This window comes from Erythrolamprus reginae, chromosome 3 (genome assembly GCF_031021105.1).
Source record: "Erythrolamprus reginae isolate rEryReg1 chromosome 3, rEryReg1.hap1, whole genome shotgun sequence".
NCBI classification, from domain to species: Eukaryota; Metazoa; Chordata; class Lepidosauria; order Squamata; family Dipsadidae; genus Erythrolamprus; species Erythrolamprus reginae.
This window is the reverse complement of record NC_091952.1, coordinates 12,189,219-12,210,254: the sequence shown is the minus strand read 5'-3', so window position 1 is coordinate 12,210,254 and position 21,036 is coordinate 12,189,219. Positions and strand designations below refer to the sequence as shown.

At 42.4% G+C, this 21,036-nt stretch overlaps 1 protein-coding gene across 1 annotated transcript in view; it reads right to left on the bottom strand.

Annotated features, from left to right (window-relative positions):
• LAMA5 (laminin subunit alpha 5) overlaps positions 1 to 21,036 on the bottom strand; it is a 241,453-nt gene that overhangs the window by 107,305 nt on the left and 113,112 nt on the right. The window contains 12 exon segments of the mRNA XM_070744488.1: positions 1,883 to 1,982; positions 3,649 to 3,754; positions 4,732 to 4,784; positions 7,651 to 7,750; positions 9,576 to 9,628; positions 10,665 to 10,802; positions 11,753 to 11,887; positions 13,295 to 13,429; positions 15,842 to 15,979; positions 17,885 to 18,025; positions 18,848 to 18,901; positions 19,452 to 19,586. Of these exon segments, the coding sequence (XP_070600589.1) occupies positions 1,883 to 1,982; positions 3,649 to 3,754; positions 4,732 to 4,784; positions 7,651 to 7,750; positions 9,576 to 9,628; positions 10,665 to 10,802; positions 11,753 to 11,887; positions 13,295 to 13,429; positions 15,842 to 15,979; positions 17,885 to 18,025; positions 18,848 to 18,901; positions 19,452 to 19,586 (1,288 nt within the window).

Sequence of the window (21,036 nt, the reverse complement as noted above, 5' to 3'; positions counted from 1 at the left end):
CAATTGTTGACATTTCCCCACAGAATAGCCCCAAATCTACAGTTAACCTTCAATTTTCAACAGTTTGTTTAGTGACTGTTCAAAGTTACAACGGCACTGGAAAATGTTGACTTATGACTGTTTTTTCACAGGTGTGACCTTTCCAGCATCCCCATGATCACGTGATCAAAATACAGACTGACTCATATTTGTGACGGTTGCAGTGGCCCCTGGGGTCACATGATCCCCTTTTGTGACCTACTGACAAGCAAAGTCAACAGGGGAGCCAGATTCACTTAACAACCATGGCAAGACTAACTCAACAACTGAAGGGATTCACTTAACAATGGTGGCAAGAAAGGTCGTAAAGTGAAGCAAAACTCATTTAAGAAATGACTCGCTTAACAACATAAATGGGGGGGGGAGAGTTTCAATTGTGGTTGTAAGTCAAGGACTATATGTATTTGCATTCTTATCAAGAAAATATTATTAAAATTAAAACAATAACAAAAATGCAGTACAGGTTGTCCTCGATTTACAACAGTGCCTTTGGGGATGCTATGAAGTTTGAATGGCAGGGAAAAAAGGGAGTTGTGACCCTTTTTCACACTTATGACCATTTGAAGCATTCCTGTGCTCGCATGAACGGTCATAATTACGACGGTTGCAGTGTCCCAGGATCATGTGATCTTCAACCTTCTGACAAGCAACGTCAATGGGGAACGCAGATTTACTTAGAAGAGCCAGGGTGGCACAGTGGTTAGAGTGCAGCACTGCAGGCTACTTCAGCTGACTGCAAGCTGCAGTTCGGCAGTTCAAATCTCACCAGGCTCCAGAGTTGACTCAGCCTTCAATCCTTCTAAGGTCTGATGTAAAATAAGGACCCAGATTGTTGAGGGCAATAGGCTGACTCTGTAAACTGCTTAGAGAGGGCTATAAAAGTACTATGAAGCTGTATACAAATGCTAATTGCTATAGAGCCGGGGTGGCGCAGCAGGTAGAGTGCTGTACTGCAGGCCACTGAAGCTGACTTATAGATCTGAAGGTCAGCGGTTCAAATCTCATCACAGGCTCAAGGTTGACTCAGCCTTCCATCCTTCCGAGGTGGGTAAAATGAGGACCCGGATTGTGGGGGCAATATGCTGGCTCTGTTAAAAAAGTGCTATTGCTAACATGTTGTAAGCCACCCTGAGTCTCAGGAGAAGGGTGGCATAAAAATTGAATGAATGAATGAATGAATGAATAAATAAATAAATAAATAAATAAATAAAATAAATAGCTATTGCTACTCTACAACCATGTGACTAAGTTAATAACTTCAGTGATTTACTTAACCACTGTGGCAAGAAAGGTTGTAAAAATGGGGCATAACTCAACAAATTAGCTACAGAAAGTTTGGGCTCAGTTGCGGTTGTAAGTCAACCTGTACTTAAAACCTTTTCATTCTGCCTATTGTCTGTAGGACTGTGTTCATAGTATCTCCTTCACACTATAACATGTATAACTTGTAATTTGTTGCTTGTATCCTTACAATTTATATTAATATTGATTGTTTCCTGATTGCTTATTCGTGCCCTATGACAATCATTAAGTGTTGTCCCTCATGATTGCTGACAAATGTATCTTGCCTTCTATGTACACTGAGTATATGCACCAAAGACAAATTCCTTGTGTGTTCAATCATACTTGGCCAATAAAGAACTCCTATTCTACTTCTACTTCTACTCTACTCTACTCTATTCCATTCCATAATTCCATTCCATACCATTCCATAATTCTATTCTATTCTATTCTATAAAATAGTAAAATAAAAATAAAATAAAAATGGACTCAACGCTCAAAAGAGTTAGAAATCTACCACCCTGGGATGCCCTACAATAAAACCTTTGTAATTGCTTCTTACTCAGAGCACGCAGATCCCCTGATATTGTTTCTGCACTGACAAGATCCCGTCGTCTCCTCACAAAAGGGACCAACTGATCCCCCGATGTCACAATGGCAACCTGCAAGAAGACACACATGGTTACTTTCCACTGTTGACCATTGGTGTCACGTAGCAAACGAAAACATGTGGCTCGAAAGGGAATGGAAGCAGTTTAGACATCTATTTTCTTTCCATTATATCAATGTTCACATTGACTTTCAGCCTGGTTGGGAATTGTTTCTACCACTGTCCAGTTCTAAACTATACCGAATACTCTGCTTGTTAAACCCTTGCTGACTTACCTGTGCTTGTAGATTAGCCATTCACACCATCCAAGGACACAACCAGGGTATCTAATCAGCAGCAACAGAAAGGAAATTTTCCTCTTAAAGTACTTGGCATGTTTTTATGCCAGTTTGGTCTATTGCTTAAGGAAATTGGGAGACTGTGAGTTCTAGTCCTGTCTTAGGCAGGAAAACCAGCTGAAGACTTTGGACCAATCAACTAAGAGACTGGGAGTTCTAGTCCCGTTTTAGGCATGAATGTTGGCTGGGTGACTTTGAGCCAATCCTTAGGAGACTGGGAGCTCTATTCTGCCTTAGGCTTGAAAGCTGGCTGGGAGACTCTGGGCCAATCGTTAGGAGACTAGGAATTCTAATGCTGCTTTAGGCATTAAAGCCAGACAGGTGTCCTTGGGTCAGAACCCAACTCTGAGGCCAACCCAACTCACAGCATTGTTACTATGGGGAGAGAGAAAAGGAAGAGGAAGGAGTATTAGGTGTGTTCACCACCTTGAGTTATTTATGAAAATAATAAACATGACATATAAATTGAGTGAGTGAGTGAGTGAATTTAAAGTCACCCTGGCTCTATGAAACTTCAGCAATTAATTCTTCTGTGGTTAATATACCATGGGTTCTAGACAACATATTCTTAATACAGGAATGGGACAATACCCCATTGCCAAACCACCATGAGACAATTTGCCGCAGCCAACTCAGTCCAGGACAATTTGATTTTGATTTTATTTTATTGGATCTGTATGCTACCCCTCTCCGTAGACTCGGGGCGGCTAACAACAGTAGTAAAACAGCATATGACAATCCAGTATTAAAACAGTTAAAAACCCTTATTGTAAAACCAAACATACATACAGACATACCATGCATAAAATTGTAAAGGCCTAGGGGGAAAGAGTATCTCAGTTCCCCCATGCCTGGCGGCAGAGGTGGGTTTTAAGAAGCTTACAAAAGGCAAGGAGGGTGGGAGCAATTCTAATCTCTGGGGGGAGTTGGTTCCAGAGGGCCGGGGCCGCCACAGAGAAGGCTCTTCCCCTGGGTCCCACCAAGCAACATTGTTTAGTTAACGGGACCCGGAGAAGACCCACTCTGTGGGACCTAACTGGTCGCTGGGATTCGTGCAGCAGAAGGCAGTCCCTGAGATAGTCTGGTCTGGTGCCATGAAGGGCTTTATAGGTCATAACCAATTGTACATGGGATAACTCAACCCTATAAATGTTATCTGCCATCATTTCTTCAACATCATTTCCATTTTTGAGGAAAAATGGAAAAAAATTGAAAAAGGATCTCAAAGCTGGCAAGTTAGAGAAACACTGGATCAAACTCTTTCAATGCCTCCTTTCCAATTCTAGGATTCTCCTCAAGTCTGGCTGATGAACGTACAGCTGATTGTCTTCTTCCGATTTCTGATTTAAGAATATTGATAAAAGGTAGGAAATGATGTACCTTTACAGCCAAAGTAATTGCCGCTCTCCAGATTGAAGTATCCCTCTCTACAAGTAGAACACTTTTGGCCACAAATGTTTGGCTTGCAGAAACAGTGTCCATCACCCTAAGATATAGAAAAGATTGATTGATTGATTGATTGATTGATTGATTGATGCATGCATATTACAGGAGAAAGAAGCCTAAATTGATAAGCTACAGCGACAGGTTTCTTTTAACCTAGGGGTCCCCAACCTCTGCTGCCCAATCCCCCACTGGTCTTCAAAGCCAGCATGGTTGGGGAACTCTATTTAAACCCTCAAAAATTCAACATTGTTGAATGTCTTTCATTCTCACTGTCCAAAAAACAGAGCAAGATTTATTAAACCTTTTAAAAAAGCAACAAACTGAACGAAGCCTATTTTATGGATAGATTGATCCATATTTATTACCATCTATTTAACAGATTAACAGAGTTGGAATGTGCTGATTCTGTAAACTGCTTAGAGAGGGCTGTAAAAGCACCATGAAGTGGTATATAAGTCTAAATGAAGCAGTATATAAGTCTAAATGCTATTGCTATGACCACTGCTGTATCCCAAGGTCATGCAATTGGACTGGGTAATCTCAGGGAGTGTTGGAAATGGAAGGTCACGTGACCACAGCAATAGCAGCGCTGCAGCAATCACAACTTTCCTAAATTTTACTCGCACAGCAATAATAAATCTCTGCATTCAATAAGTTAGCCCACTCAAAGGTCTTGGTTTCAACAAAGGCTTCATGTTGCCTTATGACGTACCTGTTTGTCCAATTGGAGGTTACAAACAGATGCACATTTCAACAGTGCATGGATGATTGTATGAAATTAATTCAGAAAAGTGACTTGACACCATTTGTTAATTTGCTTGGCTAAAAGATGAGGGGCAAATATAAAGTCACTCTGCAGACTATTAGAAAGATCTCACCTGGAGTAACTTATGGCAGCTTTTCCCAACCTCCCAGTGTGTTGCACTGCTAATTCCGTAATTCCCCATCACCCCTCCAAAGAGCAGAGCAGAACATCAAGCTGAGGAAGGTTAGAATAAAGTCTACACCAAAACCTACCTGTTGACATTCAGCAACGCCTGCCATTGTTCCTATGGTATTGCATTGGCAGTCTGAAGGAAAACACAAAAGAACAATTGGAGATTCTATTTACTAAAGAAGCCATAGTAACATTTCTTATTTGACTTCTTAAAAGTCAAATAAATTAAATTAAATTTCTTACAACACATGCATTAAGCCCTGACACATAAAGTTAAATTCATCTTCTTTTAATGAACCCAAAATCCCTTGCAGGGTGGAGTCTGGGCAACTCAAAAGAGCTAGAGGGTTTACTGGCTGGATGCCCTTCCTGTCACCAATGCGGAGTTTTGTTCAGCACAGACCTGGGCAAGATGCGGCCCGGGGGCCGGATGCGGCCCTCCCGCTGTCTGTGACCCGCCCACGGAAACTAGACAACTTTAGGTTTTTTTTAAAAAAAAATGAAATAATCAGGTAGCATTATATGAATTGGATGAATTATTAACTTAAAATTGGATAAAGGAATTTTCCAGGATCATAATGTTTCATAATTTGGAATTATAGGGAAGAGATAATGACCAAATGATTTCAGCTTTTTTCATTTAGCATCTGTTACCAGCATATGTATACTACAGTATACTGTATACCGGGATGGGCAATTAATTTATAATTATAATACAATTATAATATATAATATATAATATAATATATAACTTTTCTAGATAAAAACCGGGTGTTCAAGATATAATATATAATATAATATAATATATACGTATAATTTATAATTATAATATAATTAACTCAGTTCTACCCAATAATATATACAGTATTGGGTAAAACTGAGTTAATTATATTAGTCCGGCCCTCTAAAACCATCCCAATTTTTCATGTGGCCCCATGGCAAAATTAATTGCCCACCCCTGGTTCAGCAGATACAGTATATTCTCATTGTGCCCAGAGAGAGAAATATCTGCCTCTACCTAGGATAGAACTCACAGCCTCCTAATTGTGAGGCAAGAGTTCCACCTCTAGGCCACTGCATCACTCCTACCCATAATGTTAAGTTGTCGCATGCATCGTAAGCCCTACATGGCATTGGACCAGATTATTTATGGGACTGTCTTCTGCCTTACATGTCCCAGTGACTGGTTAGGTTGCACAGAGTCGGCCTTCTCCAGGTCCTGCCGGCCAAATAATGTTGACTGGCAGGTCGTGGGGAAGAGCCTTCTCTTTTGCCTTCTCTGGAACCACCTCCCACCAGATATCCGTACCACCTCGACTCTCCTCGCCTTCCAAAAGGTGTTAAATAATAATAATAATAATAATAATAATAATAATAATAATAATAATAATAATAATTTATTATTAGATTTGTATGCCGCCCCTCTCCAAAGACTCGGGGCGGCTCACAGCAATAATAAAACAATATTACAATGAAACAAATCTAATATTAAAAACATATAAAACCCCATCATTTAAAACCATGCAGCACACACATACCAAACATGAAATATAAAAAGCCTGGGGGAGATGTCTCAGTTCCCCCATGCCTGGCGATACAGGAGGGTCTTAAGTAATTTGCGAAAGATAAGGAGGGTGGGGGCTGTTCTAATCTCCGGGGGGAGTTGATTCCAGAGAGCCGGGGCCACCACAGAGAAGGCTCTTCCCCTGGGCCCCGCCAAACGACATTGTTTAGTCAACGGGATCCGGAGAAGGCCAGCTCTGTGGGACCTTATCGGCCGCTGGGATTCGTGCGGGAGAAGGCAGTTCCGGAGGTATTCTGGTCCGATGCCATGTAGGGCTTTAAAGGTCATTACCAACACTTTGAATTGTGACTGGAAACTGATCGGCAGCCAGTGCAAGCCACGGAGTGTTGGAGAAACGTGGGCGAATCTGGGAAGCCCCACGATAGCTCTCGCGGCTGCATTCTGCACGATATGAAGTTTCCTAACACTTTTCAAAGGTAGCCCCATGTAGAGAGCATCATTTATTCCAGCAGGCCTAGGGCCTTGAGCAATAGTTCCACTCTAGCCAATAGTGTGAATGAAGGATGACTGATTGATTTTATACTGGATCTTATTTTTATTTCTCTTAACTTTTTAATATTATTGTACTATTTTTATGTTTGCCTATATTTTATTCCTGTAAGCCGCCCTGAGTCCAGGAGGAGAAGGGCGGCCTATAAATCTAATAGATAGATAGATAGATAGATAGATAGATAGATAGATAGATAGATAGATAGATAGATAGATAGATAGATAGACAGACAGACAGACAGACAGACAGACAGACAGACAGACAGACAGACAGACAGACAGACAGACAGACAAGACAGACAGACGAGAGAGATAGATAGACAGATGATAGAGATAGATAGATAGACAGACAGACAGACAGACAGACAGACAGACAGACGAGAGAGATAGATAGACAGACAGACAGACAGACAGGCAGGCAGGCAGGCAGGCAGGCAGGCAGACAGACAGACAGACAGACAGACAGACAGACAGACAGATAGATAGATACAAGGCTTGGTTATAAATTTCTATTACACAATAGAGCTTGGTTGTTTGTTATGTTAGGATTGCTTGGTTTTAATTTCTGGTACACCACTTAGAGTTCCTGCTAAGAGATTGGCAGCCAAATAAATTGCTTAAATAAATAAATTAACTGAATAAAAACTGACGTTATGGCTTAGTGTGGCATGTGAACCCATTGTGAAATCAATGGACTACCTATAATCCTTCTACCACCTCCTCCTCTCACACCTCTACATCCAGTCAGAGCTGTTTTTCTTCACAGAAATCCAGTTTCCTCTTGAAAAAGCACCTTTGGGACAACCATGGCTGGATGACTGAGAATCTCCACAGAGATTTGTTGGTAAGTTCACTTGTGAGAAAGTGAGAGCACAGAGGCCTGCTCTCAGGGGTTTAACCCATAGCAACAAGGGATATTTCTTACTTGTGCATCCAAATGGATTATCTGGAGTCAGGTTCCAGTAGAGTGGTTTGCATTTATCACAAGCGTCACCTTCCACATAGGCCCGACATTCACAGGAACCCTAAGGAACAAATAGGCAAAAATGAATAAGAAAGAGGTTTAAAGATATGAAAGGATCTACAGAAGAACCAAGCCAAAACAGCAGCAGTACAGGCAATCAAACTTGAACAATGGGCGCTATCTAACAAAATGAAATTCAATGGTGAAAAAAGTAAGATTCTACATTTAGGCAAGAAAAACAAAATGCACAGGTACAGTATATGTAGTACCTTGCTCAACAGTAGTAACTGTGAAAGGGATCTTGGAGTCCTAGTGGACAATCATTTAAAATATGCCCTGGTCAGACCGCACCTGGAGTATTGCATCCAGTTCTGGTCACCACACTTCAAAAGGGATATAGAAACTCTGGAAAGGGTGCAGAAAAGAGCAACTAAAATGATAAAGGGACTAGAAACCAGGCCATACGAGGAAAGGTTACTGGAATTGGGCATAGATAATCTAGTAAAAAGAAGGGCTAGGGAGGACATGATACAGCTACTTAAGGGGTTGCCATGGAGGGGAGGGTGTCACACTATTTTCCAGGGCACCAGAGGGCCGGACAAGGAACAACAGTTGGAAGCTGACCAAGGAAAGATTCAACCTGGAGATAAGGAAGAACTTCCTGATGGTGAGAGCGATCAACCAGTGGAACGGCCTGCCAGCGGAGGTTGTCAACTCCTCAACTTTGGACATTTTCAAGAGGAGATTGGACTGCCATCTGGCTGGGGTGCTGTAGGATTTCCTGCTTAAGCAGGGGGTTGGACTCGATGACCTGTAAGGTCCCTTTCAACTTAGATAGATAGATAGATAGATAGATAGATAGATAGATAGATAGATAGATAGATAGATAGATAGATAGATAGATAGAAGCCAGAAATATGCAGCAGCTGGCAAACACGCCAACCTACAGTTCTAGGCTACATTAACAGAGGGATGGAATCAAGATCACGTGAAGTGTTAATACCACTTTATAAGGCCTTGGTAAGGCCACACGTGGAACACTGCATTCAGTTTTGTTCGCCACGGTGCAAAAAGGATGTTGAGACTCTAGAAAAAGTGCAGAGAAGAGCAACAAAGATGATTAGAGGACTGGAGGTTAAAACATATGAAGAACGGTTGCAGGAACTGGGTATGTCTAGTTTAATGAAAAGAAGGACCAGGGGAGACAAGATAGCAGTGTTCAATATCTCAGGGGTTGCCACAAAGAAGAAGGAATCAACCTCTTCTCCAAAGCACCTGGGAGTAGAACAAGAAGCAATTGATGGAAACTAAACAAGGAGTGAAGTAACTTAGGACTAAGGAGATATTTCCTGACATTTAGAACAATTAATCAGTGGAACAGCTTGCCTCCAGAAGTTGTGAATGCTCCCATACTGGAAGTTTTAAAGAAGACATTAGACAATCATCTGTCTAAAGTAGTATAGGGTTTCTTGCATAAGCTGGGAGTTAGATTAGAAGACTTCCAAGGTCCCTTCCAATTCTGTTGTTGTTGTTGTTGTTGTTGTTGTTGTTGTTGTTGTTGTTGTTGTTATTATTATTATTATTATTATTATTATTATTATTATTATTATAACATACCAGTCAACCAATAGGACACCACGTAAGGACACACAGAATATCCCAAAGAACACAGACAGAAATTCCCTGAGAATCTTCTTGGAAGACTAAATCTCTGGTCCTGGTGACGGACCTAGATTGAATCAACTGTACCAGCTAGCATTTTGCAGCTCCCACAAAAGAGGAAAACCACCTCAAGTTCACTTTGCATTCAGCCCTCATAGCATGTCATCTAATAAGGCATGAATAAGCTGAGTATACACACTCAGTTCAGTATTCACCAGACGTACCTCAGGTAGAGAATGATCTTCATGTATAAGCCCTGCAGGGTTGCAAGATCCCACTGAAACAAACAAGCACAGACCAGAGAAAACATTAAAAGAAAAAGAAAGAAGGTATCCATCACACACTGTTCCTAGAAAGGCAAAAGAGCTATTTATTGCCAAGGACTTGGCAGAATAACTAATAACTTCTGCCAAGAATAAAATTGGTTTGAAGAATTTTTTAAAAAATCACATCAAACTAATGCAAAAAGCAAAACATTTATTATGTTCCAAAAATATTGAACAAAGCACTCGGCCACCAAAGTGAGAATTTTATGAGGGTTTTTTTTTAATTTCAGCGCTATAGAACAGTGTTTCTCAAGCTTGCAAGCTTAAAAATGTATGGACTTCAACTCCCAGAATTCCCCCACTAGCATGCTGGCAGGAGAATTCTGGGAGCTTAAGTCTACATATCTTCAAGATGCCATTTTGTGAAACTTCACTAATGACTATGAATAAATTCATTTTAAAACCAGGTTAGCAATGTGACCTAGTGCAATAATAGGTATTCTACTAGGACAAAATTTAAAATAAACCTGATTCTTCAAACAAGATTTACCCTGTTTTTCAGAGCATAATCCACACCTTAGTTTTGGGGGAGGAAAGGGGGGTGGGAATCTGCCTACCAGATACTCATCCTTAGCATCCTTAGTCTGGTCAGCTTCAGCACATTATTTTATCCCCTAGTTAGGCCTTTAAAAAAACGTATTCAGAGAGATTAACAATGAAAGAGCTTGCAAGCCGGGAAGATCATTAGCACCTGGTTAAGGTGGGAAAGAAACATTTGGAGCAAGTAGAGCAATGGAAAAAAAAATGGCAAAGGCTTAGGGTTTGGAAAACATTCTTTGCATAGAGTAACAATGAAAGAACCTGCAAGGTAAGAGCTGGGAACATCGTTAGCACCTAGTTAGAGCTGAAAAAAACACTTCGGAAAAAAGCTTCATTCAGAGTATAAGATGCACCCAAATTTTCAGCCTCTTTTAGGGAGGAAAAAGGTGCATCTACTACTCCGAAAAATACAGTAACCCTAGCAAATATATGGAGCGTTCTGATTACCTTGACAGTCTGGGAATCCATAGGCCCCGGGAATGCAGGTATCACAGCGCAGCCCACTTACTCTGGGACGGCAAATACACTGCCCAGTTTCTTGATTGCAGGTGTCATAAAGGGAGCCTTCTCTGGAGCAGAGACAAGCTGGAAAAGAAATGCAGAAATATCACTCAGGAAGCCTCGAGGGGGTGCAATCAATTAATCCCATCGATAGCATTTTGCAAGTAATTGCAAAATGCATACAAATGAACTGCAAAGATTTTATCTATCACAGAATTTATTTTGATGGAAGGGCTTTGGAGGTTGCCAAGGTTGGAGATCCCTGAACTAGATAACAACAAAACCCATTCCCTTCTAGCACTGGTGATGTTTCCTTGTTGGGTCATGAAATGTCTTCAAGAAAACAGAGAGCACCACAGTCCTCCTCTTCTTCCCTCCCTCCTCCTACCCCCCCTCCTTTTCCTTGTTGGGTCATGAAATATCTTCAAGAAAATCACCGAGCTCGGAGACACCAAGGATTGCCCTGGCTCATCCATTTGAGATGGGCAACCATGTTCACCATCACTGCCCTAGTCCTTCTCTTCTCTATTTATTTATTTTATTTATTCAATTTTTTTTATGCCGGCCTTCTCCTTAGACTCAGGGCGGCTTACAACATGTTAGCAATAGCACTTTTTAACAGAGCCAGCATATTGCCTCCACAATCCGGGTCCTCATTTACCCACCTCGGAAGGATGGAAGGCTGAGTCAACCTTGAGCCGGTGATGAGATTTGAACCACTGACCTTCAGATCTAGTCAGCTTCAGTGGCCTGCAGTACTGCACTCTATGCACTGCGCCACTTTGGCTCTAGATTGGCCATACTCCATTCCTGCAATTGTTTTTCATATGTTTTTGTTTCTAGGCCTTTGATTATTTTAGTTGCTCTTTTTTGCGCTTTTCCCAAAAGTCTCAAAAAAACAAGGAGTAAAATAATCAGAACGACTGTAGCCTGCTGAAAACTTAAATGTAGCAGCACAGAACCTTGCAACATGGAACAAAACAAGATGCATTCTCACACATTGAAAAGCAGGCTGAAACTGACAAATATCTCACCTGTACAAGAAGGGAACCCATAGAAGCCTGGGGCACAGTGGTTACACCTTTGACCGGCATAATTTGAATGGCAGCTGCATTGACCAATGGAGTTGCAATTGCTGTCCACTGAGCCCCGAAGGTCACACGAACAAGCTGCAAGAGGAAGGGGCGCATTAAATAATTAAAACACGCAAGTTTTGTTTTGTTACTCTAGAGCAGTGATGGCAAACCTATGCAGGGGTGGGCTGCTGCCCAGACGGGGCGGGACGCAGTGGGGTAGCGAAAACGGAGCTCCACCCCAGAGCACCCAATTTGCACTGAAAGATGAAAGAAAATGCAGGGCATCCTGCATAAGCCACGCCCACAGTGTGGTAGTAAAAACTTTGGTAGCCCATCACTGAAACTATGGCACAAGTGCCACAGGTGACACGCAAAGACCTATCTGCTGGTATGCAAGTCGTTGCCATAGCTCAGCTCCAACATGCATGTGTGTGCCGGCCAGCTGATTTTTGGCTCACACAGAGACTCTGGTAGAGCGTTTTTGGCTCCCAGAGAGCCTCCAGGAGATGGGGGAAGCCTTTGGAGCCTGGGGAGGGGGAAACTTGAGCTTACTAGGCTCACCAGAAGTTGGGAAACAGTTTGTTTTCAGCCTCTAGGGGGTCTCTGGGGGATGGGGGAAGCTCTTTTCGCCCTCCCCAGGGAGTGAATTACGGGTGTGGACACTCACACATGAATGATAGCGTGAGCGCATGCTCTTTCGGCACCAGAGGAAAAATAGGTTCGCTATCACTGCTTTAGAGTAAACCATGCAATGAAATAAAATTAGTGTCCCAAAAGACAGTCATCTACTGATCTACAGAGCACATGGGATAGTTTTGGACCAACAGGTTTCTCTCAGCCCACCCCACTTTACAAAACAGTTGTTATTGGACACAACTGAGAAGTTTCCCTTATAAGCAGGAGGTGGAGATAATACAGTTAGCCCTCGACTTACAACCACACATTTCTGAGCACCAAATTTCTGTTGCCAAGTAAGATCGTTGTTAGGTGATATTTGTCTCATTTTACAACAAGTTGTTAGGTGAATCGCTGCAGTTGTTCAGTTGTAACATAGCTGTGAATCTGGTTTCCCTGTTGATTTTGCTTATCAGAAGGTCACAAAAGGTGATTCAAGCATCCTGGGACATGGCAACAGTCATAAATACTGTATGTGCTGTTATCAAATGTCCAAATTACAATTAGGTGACCAGAGAGATGTTGTGACAGTTGCAAGTAGTGGTGGGTTGCTGCTGGTTTGGCCCGGTTCTGTGAACTGGTAATGGCAATGGCGGGAGGCTCCGTCCACCTGCCCGGGTCTCTTCTCCAAATCAGCAGAAGCATCTCGCTCGTGAGAACCGGTAGTAACAAGTTTTAGTACCCACTGCGTGTTGTAAGTGCAAAAACCATTCATAAGTGATTTTTTTCAGCACTGGTGTAACTTCAAATGGTCACTAAAAGAAGTGGTCATAAACCGAGGACTTCCTGCAATGGATGTTTTCTATGAATCTCATACTGATGTACCTTGGCAGTGAGGGTAGGAGTGATATCCAAAGCTGCACTGATCACAATGTAGTCCACCATATTCAGGTCTGCAGAAGCATTTTCCAGAAGCATCACAACCGTCAGGCAATGTCCCAATAGCACTGCAGCCACAAACTTCAACAGGGGGGGAAAGAAAGATTATAAGATTTAAAACTCATTACCTCAGTGAAAAAATTAACCTACTGCAGAAATTCAGAGATGGTCGATATCAATCTGAAGGCTCATCAGGTTAAGTAATTGAGATTCTTTTAGAAACATAGAAATATAGAAGACTGATGGCAGAAAAAGACCTCATGGTCCATCTAGTCTGCCCTTATACTATTTCCTGTATTTTATCTTACAATGGATATATGTTTATCCCAGGCATGTTTAAATTCAGTTACTGTAGATTTATCTACCATGTCTGCTGGAAGTTTGTTCCAAGGATCTACTACTCTTTCAGTAAAATAATATTTTCTCATGTTGCTTTTGATCTTTCCCCCAACTAACTTCAGATTGTGTCCCCTTGTTCTTGTATTCACTTTCCTATTAAAAACACTTCCCTCCTGGACCTTATTTAACCCTTTAACATATTTAAATGTTTCGATCATGTCCCCCTTTCCCTTCTGTCCTCCAGACTATACAGATTGAGTTCATTAAGTCTTTCCTGATACGTTTTATGCTTGAGACCTTCCACCATTTTTGTAGCCCGTCTTTGGACCCGTTCAATTTTGTCAATATCTTTTTGTAGGTGAGGTCTCCAGAACTGAACACAGTATTCCAAATGTGGTCTCACCAGCGCTCTATATAAGGGGATCAAAATCCCCCTCTTCCTGCTTGTTATACCTCTAGCTATGCAGCCAAGCATCCTGCTTGCTTTTCCTACCGCCCGGCCACACTGCTCACCCATTTTGAGACTGTCAGAAATCACTACCCCTAAATCCTTCTCTTCTGAAGTTTTTGCTAACACAGAACTGCCAATTTTTTTAATAATAAAATTTTGTTATTTTTTATAATAACAACACATGCACACTACATAAAACATAGTGCTCAGTGATATGTGCTCCCGCCACCCAACAACGTTCAAACTCCTCCACCCAAATGAGGGTGTACCTTATTTATAGCACTCTAAACAAAGAACATTACAATACTGTCGCTTAGGCATTCATTACCTCCCGTCTTGATTATTGCAATGCTCTCTACATGGGGCTACCCTTCAAGAGTGTTCAGAGACTCCAAATTGTCCAGAATGCAGCAGTGCGAGTTGTCATGGGTGCACCTCGATACACCATATAACACCTATATTCTGCGAGCTGCACTGGCTGCCTCTTAGTCTCTGGGCACAATTCAAGATGTTGGTTATTATCTATAAAGCCCTATATGGCTCAGGGCCAGATTATCTACGGGACCGCCTCTTGCCACATACCTCTCAGAGATCAATTAGAGCACATAAAGTTGGCCTCCTCCAGGTCCCATCAGCCAAGCAATGTAGATTGGCGGGACCACGGGGGAGAGCCTTCTCTGTTGCGCCCCCCCCCCCCGGCTTTATGGAACCAACTCCCCCCCCCCTTCTGGCTTTTCATAAGGTTATGAAGACTTGGCTATACCGGCAGGCCTGGGGGCCCTAAATCAACAACTACCTTGACCACCTGTCTGAGTATGATTCTGTATGAATGGTATGTGTTGTGGTTGGCTCTGGCCCAGCTCCTGCCCCAAGGAATGTGGAGGTGGAGGCAGGGGAAACGTCAACATGTCCTAGGCCTGTTTTGTTGCCGGCAAAGTCATGGAGTGCAGTTTCCTCGGACGAAGAAGAAGGTGGGGGTGACTTGGAAGAGGGGGGCTTGGCACACAGCCCAGGAAGCCAATCACCATTATCTTCGGTCGATTTGGATGACAAAGTGTTAGACTTACGCAGGCGCAGACTTACGCATCGAAGAGACCAATGGAGGAAATATTACAGGAGATAAGAGAGGCCACCTGTGTTTGGGTGGGGCTCCAGTAATTAGAGCTGCTGCTATAAATAGCAGCGTGCTAGTTTGGCCATTGTGGAAGATTATCTGATTGCAGTTCTTCAGGATCGTGCCTCGCTGTGTCTGAACTTTGCGGATTTTTCACGTCTTTGACACCAAAGCAGAGTAAAGTGTGTGTGTGTTTCACTTCGTGGGAAGAAGGAGGGCTGTGACATATCTTCACAGCTACTAACTAAGTACTTAAGGACTGATAAGGGACTTGTACAGCCGACAAGGTTGTTTTGGGGAAGAGTGCTCTTTGCAATAAAAAAAGGGTGCTTTGTTTCTTTTGAATTTTGTGATAAAGGACATTGTTTTGAATTTTCAAACGTGTGTATGTCTGAAATTTGTACCCGTAAATTTTCAGGAGGCTTCTACTAGAGAGCCCGGCAGAACAGGTATGTATGCGTGTTGCTGAGTATTTTTAATTAGGGTTTTAGTGCAGGGCTTCCTGCCTAAGCAGGAGGTTGGACTAGAAGACCTCTAAGAACCCTTCCAGCACTGTTATTCTATTGTTCCTCCATATTTGACCACTCACGTTGACAAAGTGGGTAGTTGAAATAGCCAGGAGCACATGAGTTGCATAAGTATCCCTGAAACCCAATTCGGCACAGACACAGTCCAGTTTCGTTGTCGCAGGTGCCTTCGTAGAATCCAGGCCCCGAGCACTGGCAAGCTGTGAGAGGGGAGATTAAACATTTTAGGACCACAATTACAGATGCCAAGAGCTTCCATACAATAGCAATAGCTTCTAGACTTATATACCACTTTAGAGTGCTTCACAGTCCTCTCTCAGCGGTTTACAGAATCAGCATATTGCCTCCAACAATCTGGGTCCTCATTTTATGACTTCAGTAGATGGAAGCCTGAGTCATCCTTGAGCCAATCAGGATTGAACTCCTGGCAGTGGGCAGTGTCAACCTGCAGTACTGCATTTTAACCACTGTGCCACCACATCTGATTATTATCAAGAATCTCAAGGCAGTCAATATATTACAAAGAGTTTCCACCGTGAGACAAAAAACCAGAACTTCTTTCTCTTCCACTATAAGTTGACATGAACAGAGTATATTTGCTAAAACAAAGTAGAGGTAGCCTATGACTTATAATCTCTCACTTAGTGATTAGATTAGATTAGATTTATTGGATTTATATGCCGCCCCTCTCCGAAAACTCGGGGCGGCTCACAACAATAATAAAAAACAGTACACAATAACAAATCCAATGCCCACCAATCTAATTACAATTTAAAATTAGTAATTTCATAAAACAATCCCAATATATATAAAAAACAGGCATACAGTCAATCAATCAACAAAACAGCATGGGCAAGGGAGAGGTGTTTTAGTTCCCCCATGCCTGACGGCAGAGGTGGGTCTTAAGGAGTTTACGAAAGGCAGAGAGGGTGGGGGCAATCCTAATCTCAGGGGGGAGCTGGTTCCAGAGGGTCGGGGCCCCCACAGAGAAGGCTCTTCCCCTGGGTCCCGCCAGACGACATTGTTTAGTCGACGGGACCCGAAGAAGGCCAACTCTGTGGGACCTAACCGGTCGCTGGGATTCGTGCGGCAGGAGGCGGTCCCGAAGATATTCTGGTCCGGTGCCATGAAGAGCTTTATAGGTCATAACCAACACTTTGAATTGTGACCGGAAACTGATCGGCAACCAATGCAGACTGCGGAGTGTTGGAGTAATATGGGCATACTTAGAGAAGCCCATGATTGCTCTCGCAGCTGCATTCTGCACAATCTGAAGTTTCCCAACACTTTTCAAAGGTAGCCCCATGTAGAGAGCGTTACAGTAGTCGAGCCTCGAGGTGATGAGGGCATGAGTGACTGTGAGCAGTGACTCCCGGTCCAAATAGGGCCGCAGCTGGCGCACCAGGCGAACCTGGGCAAACGCCCCCCTCGCCACAGCTGAAAGGTGTTTCTCTAATGTAAGCTGTGGATCGAGGAGGATGCCCAAGTTGCGGACTCTCTCTGAGGGGGTCAATAATTCCCCCCCCCCAGGGTGATGGACGGACAGACAGAATTGTCCTTGGGAGGCAAAACCCACAGCCACTCCGTTAAAACGGCACTGAAGAAAATGACTTATCACCGCTTTTCACATTTCCAACCATTGCAGCAGCCCCATGGCTAGCAGATCCAAATTTGGATGCTTGGCCACTGGCTCAAATTTTGACCATTGTTCATGTGATCCCCTTTTACGACCTTCTGACAAGCAAAGTTAATGGGGAAGCCAGATTCGCTTAACAACCCTTTTACTCATTTAACAACTGCAGTGATTCGTTTAACAACGAAGTCCAGAAAGGTGGTAACATGGGATAAAACTCACTTAATGACTGTCTTGCTTAGCGAAGACAGGAAAATTTAGTCTCAGTTGTGATTACAAGGAAAGTTTGAGGACACTGTCTAAAAATTTAATGAACATAGAACCACTGCATTTATTTTCTGTCAATGTCTAAAACTTTGCCCTGTCATATCTGCATCGTAACATTTCTCCCCCTTCCTTCAACCATCTTTCAAAAACTAAGGAAAAGTGTCTCATGAGCTTTACATCACTGGTCAGGCTAGGGTTTACTCACATTGGCAATTTGGTCCATAATAACCAGGTACACACTGGTCACACTGTGCCCCTTGGAAGCTTGGTTTGCACAAACACAACCCAATTTGGGCATCTTTCCTACAGGTGTTGCCTCTTGTTCCAGCAACGTTGCAGTCACAGTCTGGAAAACAAAGATGGAACCATCAGGAAGGGCAGTGGTGAAATCCAATTTATTTTTGCTACCAATTTTGCGGGCATGGCTTGGTGAGCTTGATAGGCATGGCAGGGCATAGCGTGGTGTGGCGGCCGTGGCTTGGTGGGCGTGGCTGCAAAATCTCCATTCCCACCCCATTCCTGGGGGAAGATGATGATGATGATGATGATGATGATGATGATGATTATTATTATTATTATTATTATTATTATTATTATTATTATTAAATTTAGTTTTTTATGCCTCCTTTCTCCGAGAAGACATATTGCAAAATCTCCATTCCCTCCCTATTCTGGGGGCCGCCAGAGGTGGTATTTGCCAGTTTATTTTAATTTAATTATATTATTATTATTATTATTATTATTATTATTATTATTATTATTACTATTATTACTATTAATTATTTATTAGATTTGTATGCCGCTCCTCTCCGAAGACTCGGAGTGGCTCACAACAATAAATTATATAAAATATAATACAATTAAAAAGTCAAATATTAAATGCTAAAAAAAAATAAAACCCCATAATAAAACCCAATAAAACTGTCAATAAAATAAAGTACTTCTCCGAACTACTCAAAATTTCTGCTACCGGTTCTCCAGAACCTGTCAGAATCTGCTGGATTTTACCCCTGAGGCCTAGTTTATACGAAGCTGAGAAGAATCCTGAGCTCTAGTAAAATCCTGCTAGGATATTAGTATTCAATCCTGATTTTATATCCTAAAGAAGCCATCACTTTACTAGGTAGCAGGAGAATTTCAAACAGAAGAAATAAAATCGAAAGCTTACTGATTATCTGCCCAGCTGGAAGGACTTGTTCTCCGGTAGCGTTGTAAGATAAAACTGAAGGGAAAGACAACACAAAAATTAATCCTATGTTTTGAGAAAATCGATTAGTAGTTAAACACTAGATTAAAATAAATCGAACTGTTCATAAATAACAGTGGCCCTAGATTTCCACTGCTCTCTTCTCCTCTGCCTTCTGTGTATCAGGCACTGGAACCAGCTGTTCCTCCTCTTCCTCATCAGCCACCTCAAAGCATTGGGTGCCTGCTGTGCGCACACATCCCAGCAAGATTCTGCACATGAGCAGGAAGCAAAATCTTGTGAGGGGATGCGCACGTGCATGAGATTTCGGTGTAATCTTGCGAGGATGTGCACGTGCGTGAGATTTTGGCAATTTTTTGCTTCCGCACATACACATAAGCAAAATCTCACTGGGGCGCACATGCGCACGCCAGACACTTGAAGCTGCACATGCAGCTCCAGTTTTACTACCAGTGCGATGGCGTCCATTGTACCGGTAGAAACCCGCTACCGATTCCAAAGCCCCCAGAGAGGTCGACACACGAGAGTCATGGAACCAGTGCTTTGTTCCGAGACTCATACTTACGGTAGCAATGGGGGAAGTCCACATAATTGTCTGCGCAGGCATCGCAATGTTCTCCTGAGTAGTTTGGCTTGCAGTAGCAGCGGCCAGTGAAATCCTCACACGTGCCATCGGTGAAGTCCGAGTCACAGTTGCAGCCTAGAAGGGGCGATGATGATCATGTCAACGTTTTTATTTATATAGATTGATATCCTACCTACAAATAACTCAAGGGCTATAAACGCCCTGAATATTCAGAGCTGCGGTGGTGAAGTGGTTGCAATTCAGTACTGCAGGCTACTTTTGCCGACTGCCGGCTGACTGCAATTTGGCGGTTCAAATCTCACCAGGCTCAAGGTTGACTCAGCCTTCCATCCTTCCAAGGTTGGTAAAATGAGGACCCAGATTTCTGGGGGGCAATATGCTTACCCTCGATAAACCGCTTAGAGAGGGCTGTAAAGCACTGTGAAGTGGTATATAAATCTAAAATGCTATTGCTATAAAAAAAATGCTATTGATCTCTTACAAAATTTTCAGTGGGGAAAGTCAGCAGGAAGTTGAAATAATGTCAAGTCCTCTCTTAACAATAGTAACCAGGAACTGACAGACCTGCCATTGTTAAGGATTGAAGTCAGGTGACAACATGCTTTACAATAATGGACATTCCAGTCTCAATCACTGTCATTAAGTTAAGACTTATTTTGTTCAAGGGCTGCCTCACATATCTTATTTTGACATCCCATAAGATTTTCCACCCTCTGGGATGAGAGGCTATAGAGCAGTGGTCTCCAACCTTAGCAACTTTAAGACTTGTGGACTTCAACTCCCGGAGTTCCTCAGCCAATCTTGGAGACCACTAGAGCAGTGGTTCTCATAGAAACATAGAAGTCTGACGGCAGAAAAAGACCTCATGGTCCATCTAGTCTGCCCTTATACTATTTTCTGTATTTTATATTAGGATGGATATGGCATGTTTATATTAGGATGTTCCCAGGTATGTTTAAATTCAGTTACTGTGGATTTATCTACCACGTCTGCTGGAAGTTTGTTCCAAAAATCTACTACTCTTTCAGTAAAATAATATTTTCTCATGTTGCTTTTGATCTTTCCCCCAACTAACTTCAGATTGTGCCCCCTTGTTCTTGTGTTCACTTTCCTATTAAAAACACTTCCCTCCTGAATCTTATTTAACCCTTTAACATATTTAAATGTTTCGATCATATCCCCCCTTTTCCTTCTGTCCTCCAGACTATACAGATTGAGTTCATTAAGTCTTTCCTGATACGTTTTATGCTTAAGACCTTCCACCATTCTTGTAGCCTGTCTTTGGACCCGTTCAATTTTGTCAATATCTTTTTGTAGGTGAGGTCTCCAGAACTGAACACATTATTCCAAATGTGGTCTCACCAGCACTCTATATAGCGGGATCATAATCTCCCTCTTCCTGCTTGTTATACCTCTAGCTATGCAGCCAAGCATCCTACTTGCTTTCCCTACCGCCTGACTGCACTGTTCACCCATTTTGAGACTGTCAGAAATCACTACCCCTAAATCCTTCTCTTCTGAGGTTTTGACACAGAACTGCCAATACAATACTCAGGTTGAGGAT